This window comes from Meles meles, chromosome 2, assembly GCF_922984935.1.
Source record: "Meles meles chromosome 2, mMelMel3.1 paternal haplotype, whole genome shotgun sequence".
Taxonomy (NCBI): domain Eukaryota; kingdom Metazoa; phylum Chordata; class Mammalia; order Carnivora; family Mustelidae; genus Meles; species Meles meles.
In genome coordinates, this window is record NC_060067.1 from 173,559,423 (window position 1) to 173,584,284 (window position 24,862).

Sequence of the window (24,862 nt, forward strand, 5' to 3'; positions counted from 1 at the left end):
TGTACCAGTTGAGAATTAATTTGTTACCCAATATGTGATCTATTCTGGAAAATGTTAAATATGCACTCAAGAGGAATGTATATTCTACTTTTTAGGATGAAATGCTCTAATATGTCTGCTAAGTCCATCTGGTTCAGTGTCATTCAAAGCTTTGTTTCCTTTTTGATATTCTGCTTGGGTGATCTGTCCATTGCTGTGAGGTGATCTTTCTTTAATTTTGTTTTTAATTGGTTCATATATTGCTCTGCTTTCAAGTTAGGGGCATAAATATTTACAGTTGTTAGATCTTGTTGGATAAACCCCTTTATTACAATATAGTGTCCTTCTTTATCTCTTATTACAGTCTTTGGTCTAAAATCTAGTTTGTCTGATGTAAGGATGGCTACTCCAGCCTTCTTTTGATGTCCATTAGCATGATAAATTGTTCTCCAACTCCTCACTTTCAATCAGGAAGTGTTTTTGAGTCCAAAATGAGTCTATTGTAAGGAGTATATTGATGTGTCTTGTTTTGTTTAGTTTTTTTTTTTTTAATCAATTTTGATACCCTATGTCTTTTGATTGGAGCATTTACCCCATTTACATTCAGAATAATTATTGAAAGGCATGTATTTAATGTCATTTTATTACCTGTAAAATTGCTGTTTCTGTAGATTGTCTTTGTTCCATTCTGGTCTTTTTTTTTTTTTTTAAGATTTTATTTATTCATTTGACAAACAGAGCTCACAAGTAGGCAGAGAAGCAGGCAGAGAGAGGAGGAAGCAGGCAGAGAGAGAGGAGGAAGCAGGCTCTCTGGTGAGCAGAGAACCTGATGTGGGACCTGAGCAGAAGGCAGAGGCTTTAACCCACTGAGCCACCCAGGTGCCCATCCATTCTGGTCTTTTTTACTTTTGGGCTCTCTCTCTGCTCAAAGGATCCTCTTAATTAATAATACTTGCAGGGCTGGTTTATTGTTCACAAATACCTTTAGTTTTGTCTGTCCTGGAAACTCTTTATTTCTCCTTCTATTTTGAATGACTGCCTTTCTTGGCTGCACATTTTTTCCCATTTAGCACATTGAATCTATCATACCAGTCTTTTCTGGTCTGCCAGGTTCCTTAGGACAGGTTTATTGCCAACCATATGTGTCTACCCTTGTAGGTTAAAAACCACTTTTCCTGAGCTGCTTTCAGAATTTTCTCTTTATCTTTGAAATTTGTAAATTTCACTATATATGTCAAGGTATTGACCTATGTTTCATGATTTTGAGGGGGTTTCTCTATGTCTCCTGGACTTTTTAGATAGTTTTTTTTTTTTTTTTTTTTTTTTTTTTTTTTTTTTTATAGAATAGGAAATCTAGAAGCCTAATTCAGCAGTGAAAGCTGGAAAGGCCAAAGTGACCCTCCTGTTCACTTCTGTTATCATCAGGTATCACATAGTCTAAACTTGGCCAAAGCATACTTTTTCCTCTGTATTTTGAATTTTAATAGTTAGAGATTATTTATCCTAATAGTGTCAATTGACCACCTTGACAGAGATCATACCTGGAGTTTTTGTTCCTTAGTTCCCTGGTGAGATATTTGCTTTTTTTTTTTTTTTTTTCCAAAATCTGATTATAGGAATTTTAATCATAGAAAAATTAAAAGACATAATTTCACTCTTCCCACACACCCAGCTAAATAGAGCAAAATTCCCTGATATAGTATGTAAAAGAACATAGGACACTGAAAGGCAGAGTTAAGAAAACATGCAGACTAGGGACCTCAGGACCCACGCAATACCATGGTGATAAATTGACTAGGTTTTCTTTTTGTTTCCTATGTTCATGACTGGATATGAGAGGAGCCAGCAACCCAGAAATGCGAGTGGGTGCCAACATTAAAAAGCCAACAAAAGCCTGCTATCTTTACTGAGAGGATCAGGATAGGGGTAGCTTGCTGGGCAGAAAACTTTTAGAAACTAGCCACTCTACTCCAGCGAAATGCTACAGAAAAACCATTGCCCTACCTCCACACCTACCAACAAAGATCAATGGAGAGCATATGCTGTAATGAAGCTCTCTAACCCCTTCACAAGTATTGTCAGAAAGGGTAGAGTACAGACCCAAGACATTCATCCTCACTAGGGAGTAATTAGTCTTCCTACATACATGACGTCAGTGGAGACCATTTGGGGCCTAGATTACCACCACCACCTGAGAGTAATAAGGTGCCCTCCCTTTCTTCTCTTGCAGTGGTATCAGAGAACACTAATGCGGAATCCCCATCCAGTGACCTCACTGGGAGCAAGGTCTCTTTGGGAAGCAATGATAAGGCATCCACTGCACCTCTCAACCAAGATAGTACCAGCAGGGGTCTACTGCAGATACTGAACTCCCCCTAGTCACAATGAAGAACACCTCCATTCCATAAGTGTTGATGGACACATAGGAGGAACTCAGACTTTCACACTATCCAGCAGTGATGAGAAGGTATCTCTCCTCGCTGATGAAATGATATCAGAGAAGGCTCAGTGCACCAGAAAATATAAGATCCAGAGTGTCTTAATATAATACATAAAATATCCAAGTTTACTCACAAATCATTTGTCATACAAGGACCTGGAAAACCTCAATTTGAATGAAGAAAGATAATCAATAGACACAAGGAGATGACAGATATAATTATCTGACAAAGATTGTAGAGCTGGCATCATAAAAGAATGCTTCAACCAACAATTTCAAATACAGCTGAAACAAATAGAGTATCAAGAAAGAAAGAGAATACATAAAGAAGAACCAAATGGAAATTTTAGAAGTGAGAAAAAGAATAATCATATTTAAAAAACTTAATGAATGAGCTCAACGGTTGAATGGAGAGGAAAGAAGAATAAGGCAACTTGAAGTTAAAACATTAGAAATTATTCAATCTAAAAAATACATAAAAATACATACATACATACATACATACTATACATACATACTTACATACATAGATGCATACATAAATGGAATTTTGGCTGTCTGTGGAAAAATAAAAAAAAATTCAGTGTTTGTGCTTTTAGAGTCCTAGAGGGGAGGGAAGAAAGAGGCTGACACTGGAAAAGTACTTTAGAAAAAACTTGCCAAATTTATCATAAGATACAAACTTATAGATTCAAGAACTTGAGCCAACACCAATAAGGAAAAACCCACCAAAGTCAAACTTCTGAAAACTAAAGACAAAGAAAATTCATAAAAGCGGTAAAAACTAACACTTATCTATAGAAGAAAAGCAACTTGAGAATCTTTAATATCAGGAAGGCCAGGGGAAAATAGTACACCATTTTCAAGTGTTCAGAAAAGAAAATATCAAGTCAGAATTCTATATCCAGTGAAAATGCTCTTCAGGAATAAAAGGGAAATGAAGACATTCTGAAATGAAAGAAAACTAAGAAGATTTACCAACAAACTACATTAAAAGAATTGTTAAAGGAACTTCCTTAAAAAGAAGGGAGAGGTGCATATATTAAAAAATAAAAATCCTGGAACATCAGGAAGAAAAAGCAATAAATAGAGTAAAAATATATGTAAATGTAATAGAGTATTTTGAGTTGCACTTTTGAATTTTCTATATTATATTTGATATTTTAACAAAAATTATAACAATGATGTGGATCTGAAAGTATGTGAAGAAATACTAAAAAAAAAATCACATTGTATATGGAAAATGGAGAAGGTCTATAAAGTATAGTGAGGTTTCTACACTTCACTTGAACTGATATAGTGTTCATACCAGTAGACCTTATAGATTTGTGCATATATAATGTGGTATGTGTATATATAATATAAAGAAGCAAACACCAAAACTGCTATACAAAAAAAAAAAAAATCCTGCTATAAAGAAAAATAGTTAAAATATTATAAATAAATAAAACTAAACTAAAAATGTTCAAATAACCCCCATGAAGATAAGAAAACAAACAACAACAAAATGATAGACAAAAGCCTTACCATATCAATAATTACATTAAATGTAAATGTTCTAATGGGCACCTGGGTGGCTCAGTGGGTTAAGCCGCTGCCTTCGGCTCAGGTCACGATCTCAGGGTCCTGGGATCGAGTCCCGCATCGGGCTCTCTGCTCGGCAGGGAGCCTGCTTCCCTCTCTCTCTCTTTCTAAAAAAAAAAAAAAAAAAAAAAATGTAAATGTTCTAAATACACTAAAACCCAGAAATTAACAGAGTGGCTTAAAAAACAAAATAAGGGGCACCTGGGTGGCTCAGTCGTTAAGCATCTGCCTTCTGCTTAGGTCATGATCCCAGGGTTCTGAGATCAAGACCTGCATTGGGCTCCCTGCTCAACAGGGAAGCCTACTTCTTCCTTTCCCACTCCCCCTGCTTGTGTTCCCTCTCTCACTGTGTCTCTCTCAGTCAAATAAATAAATAAAATCTTTAAAAAATAATAATAATAAAGACAAATTAAAAAAAAAAACAAAATAAAATCTATCACCTAACCATATGTTCTCTATAAGAAATTCACTTCAAAATGACAGTATAGAGAGGCTCAAAATGAAAGAATGAAAAAGTGTATACCATCGAAATATTAATTAATAAAAGCAGGAGTGGCTATATAAAATTAGATAAAATAAACTTCAGGCAAAAAAATTATTGGAGACAGTTAGGGACATCATGTGATAAAAGGATCAACCCATTTAGAAGATATAGCAATTCTAGTTGTACACATCAAACAAAAGAGCTGAAAAATATGTGATGAAAATGTTGATAGAACTGATATGAAATATAAATATTAATTCACAATTAGAGTTGCAGATTTCAATACTCCTCTCTCAACAATTGATAGAACAACTATACAGAAAATCAGCAAGCATATAGAAAAATTTGACAACACAAATGATGCAATTTAATTGATATTTATAGAACACTTCATCCAGCAATGGTAGAATAAACATTTTTCAAAACTCACAGGACATAGATCAAATATATCTTAGGAAATATATCTTAGGAAACAAATATATCTCAGCAAACTAAAATAACTGGAATCATACAGATTTGTTTACTGGCCACAACAGAATCAAACTAGAAATCAATAATAGGTAAGAGGAAAATCTCTAAATACCTGGAAACAGATTTTCAAATAATCCATGAGTCAAAGAGGAAGTTTTAAGGGGAAAAATATATGCATATATTGAACTTATTGAAAATGAAAATCCAACATATCAAAGTGTGTGGGACAGAGTGAAAGCAGTGATTACAGGGATAATTCTATGACTTAATATTTATATTAGAAAAGAAGAAAAGTCTATGGGGCACCTGGGTGGCTCAGTGGGTTAAAGCCTCTGCCTTCAGCTCATGTCATGATCCCAAGGTCCTGGGATTGAGTCCCACATCGGGCTCTCTGTTCAGCAGGGAGCCTGTTTCCCTTCCTCTCTCTGCTGGCCTCTCTGCCTACTTGTGATCTCTTTCTGTCAAATAAATAAATACAATCTTTAAAAAAAAAAAGAAAGAGGAAAAGTCTAAATCAATAATCTAAGCTCCTGATATAAAGAGAAAAGATCAATATTTACCCAAAACAAACATAAGGAAGGAAATAACGAAGACACAGAATTCAATGAAATTGAAAGCAGAAAATAATAGAGAAATCTAATGACACAAAACGCTGATTCTCTGGAAAGATCAATAAAATTAAAAGAAATCTCTTGGAAGACTGGCAAATGGAAAAAGAGAGAAGACGTAAGTTGTCAACAATAGAAATAAAGGCTACCACTACAGACCTTACTTGAAAATATCGATCAAGAATACTACAAAAACTCTACTATAGACCAGTATTTTCTTATGAATATGATGTAAAAATCCTTAATCAAATAATAGCAGATTATTTGAATTCAGAATTCAGCAATACATGGAAAAGGGAGACACCTTAACTAAGTTGGTTTTATTCCAGGGATGCAAGACGTTTCCGTATTTGAGACTGATGTGCTGCCTACTGTGCTGAGGAGGAACCTTGTTTCAGTATTTGAAAATCAAATGATGTAATCCATTGTATTAACAGGTAAGGGGGAACTTTTCAACATTTATTCATGGTTAAAACTCTCAGGAAGCTAGGAATAAAGCACTTCCTCAATTTTATAAAGAACATCTGCAAAAAGACTTATGGCCAACATAGTTAATGGTGAAAGACTTAATGCTTTTCTCCTAAAATAAGAAAAATTAAAGATATCCACTACCATTCAATGTCATACTAGAAGTTCTAGCCAGTATAGTAAGATAGTAAAGAGAAATAAATACAACAAGGATTGAAAAAGAAGAACGAAAACTGTCTCTATCTGCAGATGACATGACTGTCTTTGTAGAAATCTCAGAATCTACAAAGGAACGCTTAGAACAAGGAAGTGAGTTTAGCAATTTCGGGATATGAGATCAACATATGGAGATTAATTTTATTTGACTACATTAACAATAAGATCATTGAAACTGAAATAAAAATACAATATCATTTATAATCACCTGATAATATGAAATATTTAGGTATAAATCTAACAAAACATGTATAAGATTTGTATACTAAAAACTGCAAACCATGGTTGAAAGAAATCAAAGAAAAGCTAAGTAAATGGAAAGACATACTGTTTTCATTGATTCAAAGACTCAACTTAGTAAAGATATCAGTTGTCCTAAATTGATATATAGGTTTAAAGCAATCCTATCAATATTCCCACAAGACTATTTTGCAGATATTGACAAGATTATTCTAAAATTTACATGGAAATGGGAAAGAACTAGAATTGCTTAAAAATTTGGGGGGATGGCAGTATAAAGTGGGAAGAATAACTACCTTTTTTTCAGAGTTATATATTGTATAGCAATAGCAAGTAGTATTTGAGGAGCGATAGGCACATATGTCAACAGAAAATAACAGAGAATCCAGAAGTAACCACATATCAGTGGAGCCAACTAACTTTTTTATTAAAACATAAAAGCAATTCAATGGAGGAGGGATAGTCCTTTTAATAAATGATGCTGGAATAATTATATATAAATAGACAAAAATAAAAAATAATAAGATAAAAAAGACCTTTGACCTAAACTTCACACCTCATATAAAAATTAACTCAAAATGGATCATAAATTTAAATATAAAATGCATGGCACCTCCGTGTCTCAGTGGGTTAAGCCTCTGCCTTCGGCTCAGGTCATGATCTCAGAGTCCTGGGATTGAGCCCTGCATCGGGCTCTCTGCTCTGCAGGGAGCCTGCTTCCCCCCTCCCTCTGCCTGCCTCTCTGCCTACTTGTGATCTCTCCTTCTGTCAAATAAATAAATAAAATCTATAGAAAAACATATATAAAATGCAGAAACACAGATCTGTTTGAAGAAACCGTAAGAGAAAATCGCAACCTAAGGCTTGATACTGAGTTTAGGAATGTGTGACTCCAAAAACATAATCTGTAAAAGAAAAAAAAGGACATAAATTGGACCTTATCAAAAGTAAAATCTTTTATTCTATGAAATACATGGTAATGGTACAAAGAGACAAACCGTAGACAGGGAGAAAATATTTTCAAACCACATGTCTGACAAAGGACTCATATCTAGAATATATAAAGGACTCTTAAGACTCAATAATAAAAAATTAAACAATCCAACTAGAAAATGGGCACAGACACAAAGAGATATTTCATGCAAAAGGACATAAGGCAGGCATATAAGCAAACTAAAAGCTGTTCAACATTGCTACCCCTTAAGGAAACATAAATTAAGACCACAATGAGATGTCACTACAACTTTTCAGAATGGCTAAAATTAAAAATAATGACAATACCAAATCCTGGCAAGAATGCAGAGAAGCAGAATCTCTCATACATTGTTGGTAGAAATGTAAAATGATACAATCACTTTTGAAAATAGTTGGTAACTTCTCAAAAACAACATCAACAACAGCATACATTTAACCTTAAGATTTAACAATCACAGTCCTGGCCATTTTTCCTGGAGAATTGAAAATTGATGTTCACACAAACACCAGTACAATGATTGTTTCTAGTAGGCTTATTTGTAATAGCCAAGAACAGGAAACAAGTCACATTCCCACAATAGGTAGATGATTAAAAAAACTGTGCTTCCACAATATCATGGAAGACCACTCAGCAGTCAAAAGAAATAAGCTATTGATACATCAAGAACTTTGATGCATGCCAAGGGCATTATGTTGAATGAAAAAAAAAAAAGTCAGTCTGAAGAAGTGGCATGCTGTGTGATTCCATATATATATAGCAGTTTTGAAAGGACAAAATTATAGATGTGAAGGACAGATACGTGGTTACTGGGGGTTAGGAATGTTGGGGAGGAGAGGATGATTTTATGTAACCATAAAAAGGAATAAAAGGGATCCCTTTGTGGAAATACTTCTGTACCATAATTACAAGTTTTAGTTACATGAATCTACACAGTTGTTACAATAACATAGAAACACACACACACACCCCCAGTATCCAAATGTCAATTTCCTGTTTCAAAACATAACACTGTTAATTACCTAAGAGTTAACCATTGAAGAAAACTGGATAAAGATTACACAGAACCTCAAACTCAAGACACACAAAACAGATAATCATATCAAAAAATGGGCAGAAGACATGAACAGACACTTCTCCAATGAAGACATACAAATGGCTATCAGGCACATGAAAAAATGCTCATCATCACTAGCCATCAGGGAGATTCAAATTAAAACCACATTGAGGGGACGCCTGGGTGGCTCAGTGGGTTAAAGCCTCTGCCTTCAGCTCAGGTCATGATCCCAGGGTCCTGGGATCGAGCCCCACATCGGGCTCCATGCTTGGCAGGGAGCCTGCTTCCCCCTCTCTCTGTCTGCCTCTCTGCCTTCTCGTCATCTCTGTCTGTCAAATAAATAAATTTAAAAAACAAAAACAACAACAACAAAAAAACCCACATTGAGATATCACCTTACACCAGTTAGAATGGCCAAAATTAGCAAGACAGGAAACAATGTGTGTTGGAGAGGTTGTGGAGAAAGAGGAACCCTCTTACACTGCTGGTGGGAATGCAAGTTGGTGCAGCCACTTTGGAGAACAGTGTGGAGATTCCTCAAGAAATTAAAAATAGAGCTTCCTTATGACCCTGGAATTGCACTGCTGGGTATTTACCCCAAAGATACAGATGGAGTGAAAAGAAGAGCCAACTGTACCCCAATGTTTATAGCCGCAATGGCCACGGTCACCAAACTGTGGAAAGAACCAAGATGCCCTTCAACGGACAAATGGATAGGGAAGATGTGGTCCATTTACATGATGGAGTATTAGGCCTCCATCAGAAAGGATGAATACCCAACTTTTCTGGCAACATGGACAGGACTGGAAGAGATTATGCTGAGTGAAATAAGTCAAGCAGAGAGAGTCAAGTATCATATGGTTTCACTTATTTGTGGTGCATAACAAAGAACATAGAGGACATGGGGAGACGGAGAGGAGAGGGAGTTGAGGGAAACTGGAAGGAGAGATGAACCATGAGAGATTGTGGACTCTGAAAAACAACCTGAGGGTTTTGAAGGGGCAGGGAGTGGGAGGTTGGGGAACCAGGTGGTGGGTAATAGGGAGGTCACATATTGCATGGAGCACTGGGTGTGGTGCAAAAACAATGAATAATGTTACGCTGAAAATAAATAAATTAATTAATTTAAAAAAAAGATTACACAGAACCATTCCACATTATCTATGCAACTTTTTGTGAATCTGTAACTATATTAAATAAAGTTTTGAAAATAATTTGTTATATAGCCTTTCTTGAGTTCCATGAATTCCCAATATCTTTTTAATAAACCTCTCTTTTGCTTAATGTGGTATTCCTTGCTTTCAACAAAATTATACTAACTGATATGTAACATTTATATAAATAATTCATCTCATCCTTGGAAAGTGAGTAAGAAAAAGACTTCTTTCTAGAAGATATGTAATGGAAAAATGAATCAGAGATTAGAATTGTCCCTTTCTTCTTTTATGTCAAAATGAGATTATGTTAAAATTGACTTGTGTTGTTCTTTCTGCTGAACACAATCATGCATTTCACACACAAAACCTGACCCCCAGGTCCCTGCCCCAAGCACTCTGCCTTGGCTTAATCTAGCAGGATAATCAGACTCATCCTTATATTTGGTAAAGGAGACACTATCTTTTTATTAGATTTATTGGACTTATACAGTTTGTTGCAAGGGCAGGAAGTCACCTAGCTAAGTAACCACCTGGAGCTCAAAAGGGGGACATTAATTTCTTTCATGTATAATGGTATGGGAAATCTTTTTTTTAAGTCAATATTTGTAGTTACTCATGGACCTTCTTTGAAGTCTTACAGTGTTTCTCCTTCAGTGTGAGTCAAATATTCGAAATGTAGTTGTTTCTCTCTGTTGATTCTGCTATCAGCTGCTTGACCTGAATTCCAAGAGGATAGGGTAACAGTAGAAAACATGGCCGGCTAGGTAGCAGGGACTATAGATGGAGCAGATTTCCTTATAAGGGAGAAGGAGCAGAGCAGGAAACAGCACGCATCTTAAGTGTGGCCCTGCTTGAAGAATGCTGGGAAAGCTCCTGACCTGTCCAGCTGCTTGAAATCACACGTCTATTCCTTTTCACTCACAACGTCTCTGTTTTCAAAATGCGGAAGTATGAGCGGGAGTCCTAGTGCGGACATATTCCCACACTTTGGGTATTTTCTTTTCAGCACTACTTGATATTCTGAATGGGTGTCAAATATCAGCTGTGTAGGTTGGTAAGGTTGGTGTGTACTTTCAGGCCAAGTGGGAAGAGAAAACCAAGGGTGGGATGAAAAAGATGGGTGGAGTGTGGTGTGCTTAAATGGGCTGACGTAGCTGGAAGTTCAGAACCCAGACTAAAAGTTACCTAAAGCAAAAACAGAGGCAGAGGCACGGCCAGCATGAGAAACCCACTTAGCACCAGGGAGAATATAAAACCTCATCCAGGAATCTGTGAGCATGAAATTCTGCTGATAACTCTGAGGTCACATCTGGAGGAGTTAAACAAGGAAGCCAGGTGCAGATTCCAGGACAAGTACAGAGTGAGGACAAATAGTTACAGACAGTAGTTCATTGTGTCCAAGCTTTTTTTTTTTTTTTTTTTAAGTATAATGTATTGACTTAGGAAACTGGAAAGTCCAAGGACAGTGCCAGCCAGATTCAGTTACAGTGGCTTGGGACATGTCTTTAAACTCTCTTCTGTCTCTCTCTTTCTCCCCACCCCCATCCCCCACGTTCCTCACTCCCATCCCTGTTTCGACTCTACTTCCTGATTCTCTTGGTTTTATGCTCAGACAGGGTTTTACCTACATTTTCATGAACTTCTCTCAGCACCCAGATGTCCAAAGTCAGAGAAAAGTCTGACTGACCCTCTTTGAGTCACAAACCAACCCCGCTGACCTGGGTACTTGAGTACCCCATTCACATGTGATCAAGTCGCCCACCCACATATGTGAGCAGGAGAACTGGAATTGGCCCCACTGGTAACAGATGAAATGGAAAACAACCAACCTCACCTTGATCCTAAAGTACTAACAGGAGTGGGAAGTTGCTCTTGCAGGTAAGGTAGATCCAGGCATGTGGGAAATTAGAACTTGGGTGTAAACACACTAGAACATTTGAGAAGATTACATAAAAGGAAACATAAGTGAAGGAGGGCACTGTAGACAAAAAAAAAAAAAAATACTTCAGCCTTTTTTCAGAGAAGGTGTGTATATAAGGAGGTAACACATGGAGCACTTTTGACATAGAGATATGACATTAGGATAGTCACACAGAAGGTCAAAGGAGAAAAATAAGATATCTGAATCTCCCTGTGACTGCACCAGGCTGTCTCTGAACATGACAGTTACCCTCAGTGTGTGCTTACACGGAATAAGAAGTCTTCTGTCTCAGAAAGAAATGAAAAACAGAGTGTGATCACCAAGCCTATGTTATCTATCTTCCTCAGCTCAGTAATGAAGGAAACTGAAATCCTGCACTCTGGAATAGTCTGCAGCTGCCGTTAAAACCATGAGTGAAACATCATGGGGGTAGACCAGGAACAGAGCTCATAGAGCAAGTCCTATTAAAATACACAATACTCGGGGCACCTGGGTGGCTCAGTGGCTTAAAGCCTCTGCCTTCGGCTCAGGTCATGATCTCAGGGTCCTGGGGTTGAGCCCCGCATCTGGCTCTCTGCTCAGCGGGAGCCTGTTTCCCTCTCTCTGCCTGCCTCTCTGCCAACCTGTGAGCTCTGTCAAAGGAATAAATAAAAAGGAAAATCTTTAAAAAAAAATACGCAATACTCATGGAGTGATAGATGTTTTGGAGCTTTTTGCCTGGTACAAACACTGAATGTTAATGCACCATTTTCTGCCCAAGGATCTAAGTATGAACCAAGGAGCAGAGTCATTCTGGTGGTTTGCAAAGTACTGCATAGCAGTGGTAGCGGAACCTTACCCTTCATCTGAGTTTTTGGATAGACTAGCAGCTCTTTGAGGACATGTCTTGAGACCACTCTATATGTGTGTTATTTATATATTTCTCTTGTCTGGCATGTATAATGTAAAGTGTGCTCCAAAAATTATCATTTATTTGATGGTCTAGAAATAAATGCTCTGAAGATCAGGCCTTTGAAGTATGTCCTTGTTTTGAAAGCATACAATCCATTCCCTAATATTTTCATCCCTTTCTCAGATCACTAAATTGTTTTAGTTTTGTTATTTTATTGTGCTGTATAGAAATGCTTATATGCTGACAATGATTTGGCCCCTTAACCATAAGAAGTGCCCCCATCAGACAGCTCTTTGACAGTATTGCTAAGAATTTCAGTCTAGGATCTTTTTTATTCGCCTGGGTTAGCAAATCAAGCCTTTTTTTCCTCTTTGGACAGAACAATCCCAGTCTGTAGCTTTATGGTATCATTTGGGTTTCAGAGACGAGCACTGATGAAGTGCCAGACCAAAGCTGTTCCACTCTCTCCACCCAGGGAAGGCCTGTGAAAAGCTGGAGAGGATATTTCAAGTCACACCTGGGGAGCTCCTCCCCCACTGCTGTCATAAGCGGTGATCCCCGTGTCTAGATTAATCCCAGAACTCAGAGGCCAGATTGCAAATGCACTTTGGATTGTTCCCTCTTTGACCATTGAGGAATCCAGGAGGTGACCACACAGAGTGGGAAGGGAGGAGGAGATGCTATATTAATGGGTATTTCTGTCGAGAAGGAAAAGGGACATCTGCTTTCATTTTCCACTCTCTTCTCTCTGGGAGGGGACTTCTTGCAATCACTGTTCCCATCGCCCTTAGCTCTTCAATTAAAGACGTCTGAAGTAAATGGAACTGTTTATGAAGTATGAATTTAAGATTAGAGTTAAATGGCCTGACTCACTGGTGATTGAAGGGTGATTCACCGTAGGGGAAATCTCTGCCCAAAGCCATTAAATGTAGACTCGCCAATTAGGGCCATCACATTAGGATCCTGTATCTCTGGGGTACTGCTGCCAGAGTGACAGAAGCTCGGAGTCTCAACCCTGGGACAGGACTCCAAGTGACTAAATACTGAGGCAAGAAAACCAAGTCCTCTGTGGAGAAACATGAGAGGGACAAAGACGGGCTGACCGACATTCTCCTTCCACTGCCCCCAGGACAACATGCATACCGGTGTTTAAAATCGCTTCTCCTTTGACGATCCCGTCATGAAAGAACAGCACAAAGCCACTGCATTTGGAGCCAAACCATCTGGGTTGGGTTCTAGTTCCACCACTTACCATGCCCTTGAACTTGGGGAGACACCTAACTCCTTCGAGCTGCATTTTCTTTTCTAACTGAAGCAGGACCATGATAGTACCCGCCCTGACCCGGCCATGGTAAAAACCAAATGGAATAATATCTGTGAAAGCACTACAGAAATTATACACATATTTTTATTATTACTGTTATTACTACTATTGTATGCCCTGAACGCTTCTATCTGAGCCACGCCTGATGCTTATGCTCTAAGTCTGTCAGCACTTAAAACCTCGCTTGATGTAAATGTTAAGATTTTTCTAGTATAAAAGTTGGTGAAGGAAGGACCTGCGAGGTAATTTGCCCCAGGCTGCAGACTCTACAGGGATGAGCAGAGTCCTGTTTCCTGGTAAGGCAGTTTGTTCCCCTTTTACCAGACGTTCTGTGTTTGCATTGTTGGCTCTACCACAAATGGGTTCTCACCACGCACTCTCTGAGCTTACTCATTCCTTCACTCATTGAGAGGTTATCTACTAAATACTCATACGCTGGCGTAAGACAAACAGCAGTGATTTCATGGAATTTGTAGTTGCATGGAGGAAGCAGTTATAAAACAGGTAATTAGGACCACCTTATTAAACAAATCTGGAACGAAAAGCAGGTTCAGGTTTTCAGCAGCAGACAGGCTGCAGGCAGGGGAGGAGGGGTGGTTGTTACAGGACGGGGCCCTGGAGCTGATGCCTGAACTGAGTCTTCAGGGATACCTGGGAGTTGATCATGAAGAGACAGATGGGGAAGGTGCTGAGTAACTCCGGGCTCGCCGTATATGGAACTGAATGACTTGGTTAGCTATCATAAATGCTGAGGAGTTACAATAACATGCTATTTCATTTATTTCAAATAGCAATACTCACTCAAATGTGTCGTGATACTGTGTGGGAGGAGCAGATGGCCACGCCACAGGGAGCGCTTGTTCAGTGGAGCTGGTGGTGGTAGGGAGAAGACGAGTTTCTCTGGTGAATGTTGTTGTTAAACTATGATTAATCAGTCTATTATTTACCGCTCTATTTGTCATAAATGTTGCTTATATTTAATGCAAACAAGCAGAGTCTAGCCTAAATGCCAATGAACCAACTAGGGCTTAGAATAATTCCCAATTAAGATCACAGACTGAACTAATTCCTGGGCACACAGCCTGGGACTGCCTCTTACACTCCCAGCAGAGCATCACTGAAGGTTAGAAGAGACCTCAGAGGTCATGCCTTGCAGCCAGCTTGCTTCATAATCCCAGAGACTGAGATTCAGTGAGACAAGGCCCTGTACCTAAGATGGGCAGAGGCAGAAGGAATCCAATCATTTAGCTACACTAGGGTATTCATTTGCATAAGAATCCTGATCTGTATTAAACACTTTCCAGCTCTGAGGTAGGGCTTTCAGATGGAGACTGCTGTAACCTTTTCAGATGTAGACTGCTGTAAACTTACTGAATACAACTCATTGAAACCATTTACTCCTGACCTTGAGAACAGGTAGAATTTCTTCCAACCTGAGAGCAGCTGTTTACACAGGCAGGACTTCTTCTGTATCGGTGTAGCTACCTGCAAGTTGAAGATCATGTCGGGATTTTTAGTCTCAGGTGCCTGGCCTCAGGTGAGGTGGGGTTGTCTGTGTGCAGGTAGTTCAAACTCTTTCCTGCCAACATCGCCTCTACCCCCCTTATTTTCCTTCTCCCTCCCTTGAAAATTTACTGGCTAAGTTTACTAGCTATGTTTAATAACCTTACTTGAGGGTTTCATCCTATGGTCATTCAAATTCCTTGGGCAAGGTTAATACTTTCATTCTTTATCCATCTTTCCTACAAGAGTGAATTTGAGACTCTCTAATGAAGAAAAGTTTTGAGAACCATGAAGAGCCCTGCGACAATTTGACTGAGGAAAGAATACAAATGGGTTTGGTTGCCCACCTCAACATGCATTCATTCCCTTCTTTCTTTTTTAACAGAACACTATTTCTTTGCTAAGGTATGTGGTTGTTGTGGTTAAGGACTATGTTTGCCAGTCTCTACTGTAGCTAGGAAGGCTATGAGACTAAGACTTTCTTTTTCAATAGAAAAAGAAAAAAAAGGAGGGGATTTCTTGGAAATTTCCTCAAAAAAAAAAAAAAGCCATAAAATTATCCTTCTGTTCCTTTCTTTTTGTGACCTACAGGGAAGATAGAATGGATAGAGCTCCAGCAGCCATCGTGAACCAGGAGGTGGAAGAAACCTCCTGAAGACATCAAGACACAGAGACAGCAACTTGAGTCATTTAGGACCCTATGGAGCCACCATTCTATCCCTAGATATTTTAAAACATGAGAGAACAACAAACTTATCCTTGAGATATGTTTGATTACATAAAATACATACATAAAATAAAATTGTCCTGAGAGAGGAGATGTCACCAAGATGTAGACAGCACAGAGAGAGGAAGTTCTAAGTGTGGAGGATAAACGTCCCATATTTTACAACTTAGTCAGTCCCATCAGGTAGTAGGATATAGCATTCCTTCTCCCAGAAAGTTAACTCCCTCTTGCCAGTATGCTTCTGAGTCTTTAGCTCTGATCCTAGTTCTGTTTGTTTTTTTTTTTTTAAACTTTCCCTATCTCCCCTTCTCCCACAACACTGACATGATTTTACCTTGATTTTAAACTAAATATTTTATATTATTTAGAATTTAGAAGGGGTGTTGGAGAAGTTTTTGTATGGTGAACATGACAGCAATCAAACAGTCTCAGAAAAATATTTCCCAAAAAAGATGAGAAAGCAATATAATAGAAATTTCTCAATTTTTCCAAAGCCTTTCCTCTGAGGTTCTTAGATCATAAATTTCTCCTTTCAGGTGAAGCCTGGGAGGACAGAAATAAATGGAACTCTTCTATGACTCTGTCTTGGGTTTATGAAAGCAGGCTTCCTGCCACACAATTCAACAGTGTGTCTAACAGTCCCTGGCAGTTAATAATAATAATAGTAATAGAAGCAAGTAGTTAGATCATGTTCGCTCTACACATACACTGGTCTAAGTGCTTTACATGTAATAACTCATGTAATTATCATAGCCTGTAAGTGTGGTTATTACCCTGAAATGGACACCACGAAGATCTTACAATTATATTAAATGGAGGAACTAGAATTTGTACCCAGGCAGGTGCCATAGAAAGGAAGGCTGTTATGAGTAGATTTGTGTGGGCTTCTTACTCTGCATGGAGATCCCTAAACTCAAATTTATGTTTATTATGTGGCTACAGGGGATTGACTAGTACAGAGTGTAGATTTGTTGTTTTCATTAGCTTCATATGAGGATTTCAAGTTCTCTGCTCAATGGTGTTATTGGTCATTGGAAGTTAATGGACTAGGAAGATGATAAATAAGGACATTCTGAGTTTGTTTTCTTTTATGCCTCTTGTTTTTTGAAAGCGGATTGGGTTTGGTAACTGGGAGCAGATCAGCTAGAGGCCACATTGCCTGTTCCCTCTGGTGCCTCAAGGCATCTGCATTTCCCTCTCCAGAGTTTGCATATCACTCCCGTGCCTGCCCTAGTAGGACATCTTTAAGTGAACCGCCTACTTGCAGGTGCAGATTTTGTCAGTGAGCTATTATGATAGGAGGTGTTCCCCACCAGTCACGCATGGCTAAATGCCATGGAGTTGGGGTGGGTATGAGGGGGCCATGAGGAGAGAAATATTTAATGAATTACGATAGTTTTTCTTTTCTTATAGACAAAACCCCGACTAACCTTTTTCTAAGCCTAAGGCAGTTATTTGGCTTTTCCTGTTTCCTGTGTTTATGTGATCTTTCTCTTCAATGTTCACTCCTATTACTAATCTTCTCTTCACAATCTGGCAGCATTTAAGCTGCCCTGACAGTAAGGATTCTCAGATAACACTAGTCACTGGGATAAGACAAAGAATTCCTCTCCAGCTTTAAAAGAAAGAAAGAAAGAAAAGATTTAATGTTTTTTCTTTTTAATAAAGAAAAATATAAAAAGAGAAATGCAAATTATCCACAGTTCTAGCACCTAGAATATCCCTATTAAAATTTATAAGGAATAGAATATTATTTGCTTTTGGACACACATCTATCCGGATTGATTTAGCGTGGTTCTGTCTGGAGGCAGGGTTCTGGGTGATAATCTCTCCAGATTCCTGGACCGAGTCCTGCTGTGGAGAAAGAGATATTAAAAAAAAAAAAAAAAAAAAAAAAGGACAAACCTTTGGCTTATATCAGCTGGGAATCCATACCTTGCTTGCAGCTTTGGGTCTGAGCATTGCAGGTCAAGATTGCCCTCTGGTGGTCTTAGGCCAGACTTACAAGCAAACTTTAAATTTCACAAGTTTCAGCCTGCACCAGGCAATCCTCATCCCTAATGCTTGCTAGGGACAAACGGACATCCACGTACCATTTCTGCTCTACACATGTGTAAAAGTCATAAATCAGGCCAGCAAATAAATAAAAGGTGTTCTATTATTCTACCTAGGAAAACAAACTTTTTTAAATTTATTTTTTATATTTTCAAATTTTTATTTAAATTCTAGTTACTTAACATATAGTGTATAATATTGGTTTCAGGAGTAGAATTTAGTGATAACACACCCGGTGGTCAACACAGCAAGTATCCTCCTTAATACCCACCACCAATTTAGCCCATCCTCCTGTCCACCTCCCTCCAACAACCCTTAGTTTATTGTCTATTGTGAAGAGTCTCTTATGGTTTGTTTCCCTTTTTCTTTTTTCTCCCTTCCCCTATGTTCATCTGTTTCATTTCTTAAATTCCACATATGAGTGAGTGAAATCATATGGTATTTGACTTTCTCTTGACTGATTTCTCTTGGCATAACACTGTCTAGCTCCATCCATGTTGTTGCATATGGCAAGATTTCATATTTTTGATGGTCGAGTAGTATTCCATTGTACATATACATCCACATCTTCTTTATCCATTCATCGTGGGGATGGGCATTTGAGCTCTTTCCATAATTTGGCTATTGTTGATAATGCTGCTATAAATGTCCTGGTACATGTGCCCCTTTGAATCAGTATTTTTGTATCTTTCGTGTAAATACCTAGTAGTGCAATTGCTGGGTCATAGGGTAGTTCTTTCTGTAACTGAAAAACATGCTTTCAAAATAACCTAGAAGCCCATTCAGGTAAAAGTCTCTCACTCCTTAGAATTTTGTATCAAACATGGAGACATGAGGACAGTCTCAGATCTAGCCGCACTCCAGATCTGCTCTGCTGTAGTTTCCAGGGACCACTCCATCATGCCTGTAGACACCTCAGCCTCCTGCCTGAGCTCCACCAACACACCTGCAAAGAGCCCTGACTTCCCTGTGAGGTACATGATTACCAATGGCACAGTGAGGAGCAAACCCAGAAGACAAGACTATGCAGGTTCCAGAAGCATTCCTGAGGCCATTTGTGCATTCTGGAGCTCCAGGCCCCCAAGGCATGATCTGGAAAAATGGTGGTTATGGAGGTGGCATGGACTCTTAGAGGGCAGGCCTGGTGACCACACTGGGTTACCTGAATCACCTGAATCTGACTTGCTTTTAGCACTGGAAGTCCCATGTCCTGTGAACCCCTTCACTGGGATGTTAAAAGCCCCACTTTTCAATCTTGTGTCGGAAGATTAAGAGTGAAAGATCCATCTTTGGCTTTCTTTTTCAATATTCCTTTGGCTATTCGAGGTCTTTTCTGGTTCCATATAAATTTGAGGATTATTTGTTCCATTTCTTTGAAAAAAATGGATGGTATTTTGATAGGGATTGCATTACATGTGTAGATTGCTTTAGGTAGCATGGACATTTTCACAATATTTATTCTTCCAATCCAGGAGCATGGAACATTTTTCTATTTCTTTGTGTCTTCCTCAATTTCTTTCATGAGTACTTTATAATTTTCTGTGTATAGATTCTTAGCCTCTTTGGTTAGGTTTATTCCTAGGTATCTTATAGTTTTGGGTACAATTGTAAATGGGATTGACTCCTTAATTTCTCTTTCTTCTGTCTTGTTGTTGGCATCACAATTCCGGACTTCAAGCTCTATTACAAAGCTGTCATCATCAAGACAACATGGTACTGGCACAAAAACAGACACATGGATCAGTGGAACAGAATAGAGAGCCCAGAAATAGACCCTCAACTCTATGGTCAACTAATCTTCGACAAAGCAGGAAAGAATGTCCAATGGAAAAAAGACAGCCTCTTCAATAAATGGTGCTGGGAAAATTGGACAACCACATGCAGAAAAATGAAATTGGACCACTTCCTTACACCACACACGAAAATAGACTCCAAATGGATGAAGGACCTCAATGTGAGAAAGGAACCCATCAAAATCCTTGAGGAGAATGCAGGCAGCAACCTCTTCGACCTCAGCCGCAGCAACATCTTCCTAGGAACATCGGCAAAGGCAAGGGAAGCAAGGGCAAAAATGAACTATTGGGATTTCATCAAGATCAAAAGCTTTTGCACAGCAAAGGAAACAGTTAACAAAACCAAAAGACAACTGACAGAATGGGAGAAGATATTTGCAAACGACATATCAGATAAAGGGCTAGTATCCAAAATCTGGGTGTTGTGCAAAAACAATGAATACTGTTACGCTGAAAAAAATAAATAAAATTCAAAAAAAAAATTCAAAAAAAAAAAAAAAAAAGAGTGAAAGATCCATATGATGGCAACCCTGTTTCAGTGTGAAATAAATATGGTGCAAATCATCTGTCTTCCATTGTCCCTAAGTGGGTTGTCCCCTGATCATTTCTGTTGGCAAAGACAATTTGTGGTCCACAAAGACGGATGGCTCCTGGCTGCTCCCTCTGACTGATGTGACCAAAGTCAGCATCTGAAGGGGGTCCTCATTCTGAGTAGGAACAGGAGGCGGCAGCTTTGCCTGTGGATTAACTCTTGTGTTTTGTTTTGAGATAGTATGAGTGTGATTTTTCACATTGTGAGTATTATCATGTTTCCAGAACTCTTTTGAAAAGTTTAGATAACTAAAATGAAAGCAATTACAAAGTATCTGTTTAGTCTTACTAATTACTATTTACTGTCACTATTAACTAGCCAATTGTTTGTTTAAATAATAGCATTTATGCAAGAGAAAAGTAAATAATGCCAAACGTGGTAATATAATTTCAAATGGATGCTTACTTTTCATATTTTAGTGACACATTAATAACACTTATGTCCATTATTAGTTTTATTATTAATTATTATCATTATGATTATTTTGTCTACCATGGCTGTGCCCTTGACTGATTCTTTAAAAAGCTGATCATCCTTAAGGCAAGTTCTACTTCCCCCAGGACTCCTTGTCTTGTGAAGAAAGATATGGCCTATGATGGGTCAGAGTGGAGTCTAAGCCCCATTACAAATGGCTCCTAATGTACAGGGAGGCCAAATTCTGATTGATTCTTTAAAAAAAAAACTATTTGTGAGTAATTAAAGGCAAATACCATAATTGAGTTTAGTTTGAATTCTATGCAGCTGCCATAGAACCATGTGGACGAATAGATTTGTGAGTTTACAAAGGAAATTACTTTGCAAAAAAAAATCATTTATTTTTGATGATGCTTACATTCAAGAACTCGTTTTTTAATGTTACTGGGAAGCAGATGCTAAATTGCAAAATTAACTAGCGATTGCATTTCAGAAAGCAATGATATCCGACTTCTTTATTAAGTTTACTGTTACGTGAAGAAAGAGAAGAGCCTTTCTTCCATTAGCAAAGCAAATAGTACATCTGTGCATAAGAAAATGCAAGACAGAATTTGGTGGGCGAAATTCATTGTTGTGGAAGGAATAATTGGCTCATAGGTACCACAAGTTTTATATCCCAGATCTTAAATCAGATAGGATCTCACAGGTTTCAAGCATTTCTTGTTTAGTTTTATTTTGATTCTAAGCCTATATAGATTGCATTAGGACAACAAAAAACAAATTTCAGACTAACAATGAGGGAGGAGAAACTCAGTCTCTGAGCCTCATGTCTTGGCTTGATGCTCTGTAAGCTGAGAGTTTGGGGGATCCCTTTCACCTGCATGCAGCCTAGGAATGAGGAACCTGTAGGGCCCGTGTGCCGCACAGAATGAACGCTGAATGTTACCCATGCCATCTGCTGACATTCCTTTATGCTTTTTGTTTGTTTCCTTTTGAAATCATCCCTGAGTCTTTACTAAAGTCTTCTAAAAATTACTAAACTAATCCCAGCTGTGCGTGAGCACAGTCTGAAGTCCCAAGCAGGACTAGATCAAGGGGCGGCATAGGTGAAGGTGACCCTTGCATGCGAGGTTTAAGACTTTAAGGCTGTTTCCTTTCCCAGGTGAACATTAGCCCGATAGCATCGACCTCGAAACAGCAGGTTATTATTTTTATTAACAGAGGCAATGGTTTCATTCATTCATTCTACATGGATCACGCAGCATGGGAGCTGTAGTTGGCAACATAGATTCTTCTGGGCAGTCTTCCATGCTTTTCTCTTGGGGTTTCCCTCCAATGCACTGCTGCATCCCTTCCCAGCATCTCTTAGAGCGTAGCTAAACTCTACACCATTTTTGTAGCTCCTCTCCATCATTGCAAAGGATGATTCTTCTCTAACAGAGATATGGGGAGCATGTGTGTCAGATACCATAACTGTATCCTAATTCAGGTTCTTCTCAAGGAGGCTTGTAATGACTGATTCTATGTCACCTTGGCTGGTCCATGGTGCCCAGATAGTTGGTCAAACATGATTCTGGATGTTTTTATGAGGGTGTTTTGTTTGGATGAGATGAACATATAAATGAAAAGGCAGTTAGCCTTTCAACTTGGTGCTTCCCGGATCTCTAGTCTGCTGGTCTACCCTGTAGATTTTGGAATTTCCAGCCTTTATGTGATTACATAAGCCAATTTCTTAAAATCGGTATCTATCAATTATCTATCTATCATCTATCATATATAGAGTATACTATAGTATATGTATAGTACATATGATATATATGTATAGTCAAAGTGGGAATTCAGGGCCTAGGGGATTGGAAAGTAGTCAGATGTTTTTCCAACTGCCATGACAGGACTTTGAGGGCTGAGTAATTTGAAAGGCCTCGTGGAAAGGATGAGACAAGCTGCAAGCTCCATTTGACCAGTATCCATCCTGGTATGGGGGGGGGGGTCTGCTCAGCAGGTGCTAACTTGGGCAGAGGCTGCTCCCAGTCATCAGGGATCACTCCTTGAGGCCACGATACTAGGTTGGCCCTCTGGAATGTAGATACTATCCCAGATACGTGTGTGTGCACATAGTAGAAGGCAAGACTAAATTACTGAAGTTTACCCTAAATTGGCAAGACTTAAGTGTTCTAGCTTTCTACTGTTGGATGAAATGAGATCTTGAGATAGAAAATAAATCAATAAAAATTTACATCTGTTTGTACACTAAACATGTGGATTTAATATTTATTCCCATTTTGATCACGGACTTCTAACGGGTCAATTAATTCATTTTATAAACACAAACTTTCAGTGTAAGAAGAAAGAATCATTCTTCTAAAAACGAAGAAGGAAACTAGAATAGAATTTGCAAATTGATGAACCATGTGGAAGAGCCTCATCCGTTCCCACATCATTAACTATTCATTGTTATACTGGTGACTTCCAAGACGTATGTGAGCCTGCTCTTTCCTCCACGTCACCACTGGAGCATGTCCAGCCTCCTGCCACAAACTCAGCACACACAGGGAGAAGAAGGCTGGACTGGGGCCACCAGAAAATCTCTGCTCTAATCCCTAAACCAGTGCTCAGGAGGAACATAATAAGTTGCTAACTGAATGAATGAACGCATGAATATTTAACTTGCTTTCTAAAGAAATCGACAAGGGGATCTGTCTACAGGCAATTTTATTTGGTTTTTGAAATTTAGACTGATTTTTCTATCACTTTGCAAACAGAACAGGGGCAAGCTCTGGAGTTCTGAATGAGGAAGTGTCCAAAGCTTTTCACTATCAACCGGTAATCAGGTAGGGAAAGGAAAGTTTCTGGCCATGAAAATTCTTCTCTGTGAAGACTAACAGCTCTCAGCAAAGGAGGAGATGGTGTTCTGTAGGGCTGGAGCATAACTAAGGCTGAGGTCCCTTTCAGATTATTCCCGACATTCTTATTCGCTGGGATCATGTGCCCTCCAGTGAGGGAGAAAGTAAAGGAAAACCCATGTTTGCTGGTTTTACCTTGTTGGGCAGAGGGCAGTTTCTTAGTCACTTTGGTGGAGAACTGCCTCTAAGGTCTTGTCCCTGACACTCTTCAGGAACCTCAGAACTACAGTCCCACCTGTGCCCCTCTCTTCTAAGGCTTGCGATGGCCCAAGGAGACTGTTTGGCCTCCTGCCCTTTGCTTTGGTGGCTGCTGTGATGAGGTATTTGGTCACCACTGCTATGTGGTAGCTGCGCAGGTCTGCCAGCGCCTCCACACACTGGTTATAGGCTGTCCGAAGCTGGCCATTTGCAGAGGACAAGATGTGGTCTCTCAGTGACGGGCCTGAGTGGATTTCTTCTATAAAGGCTTTATGGGAAGGAGGCATGTACTCCCTCATCCTATGCAGAAAGTCAGCTGAAAGAAACAAACCAGAACAATATCATAGCTCCACATGGAAAGATAAGAGAGCTTGTCAGCTCTTCCGGACATCAGTGCAGCAAAAACTTGCTTTCGTTCTAACTGTCCAATCTGCATTGCTGGATCTTTTGCTCACAGAAATCAAATGCTATATCTTGACCACAGATAGGAGATGGAGAAGGAAAAAAGAAACAAACACACCCCTGATCACTGAGTTGGAACTAGATCTATCATCTCACGTATAAATATTTATCCCATACACAGGATGGGACAAAGTATCTTGCTAATCATCACGAGAGATATCTACGAATATAAGACATAAAATCCTTAAACTTATTTGCTAAACACTCTGCCAAATTTTGCTTCTTACGTGCTTTTGTTTGGAGGGAGTGCTAAGGTGGAGGAAAGTAACAGAGTTTATAAGGGCAAGAAAATGAAGAATGACTGTTTTTTGTAATTGCCTCTTGAAGTCAAGGTGTTTAAAAATAGGATCAATAGATATTTATAGGAAATGTGGAAAGAGAGATCATTTATAGGATATCCG

At 38.8% G+C, this 24,862-nt stretch overlaps 1 protein-coding gene across 1 annotated transcript in view; it reads right to left on the minus strand.

The window, feature by feature from the left end:
- Positions 1-21,878: 21,878 nt before the first annotated feature.
- IDO2 (indoleamine 2,3-dioxygenase 2) overlaps positions 21,879-24,862 on the minus strand; it is a 56,574-nt gene continuing 53,590 nt past the window's right edge. The window contains exon 10 of the mRNA XM_045997154.1: positions 21,879-24,315. Coding sequence (XP_045853110.1) covers positions 23,960-24,315 — 356 coding nt within the window. The 3' untranslated portion in view covers positions 21,879-23,959. The remainder of the gene's footprint in view (positions 24,316-24,862) is intronic.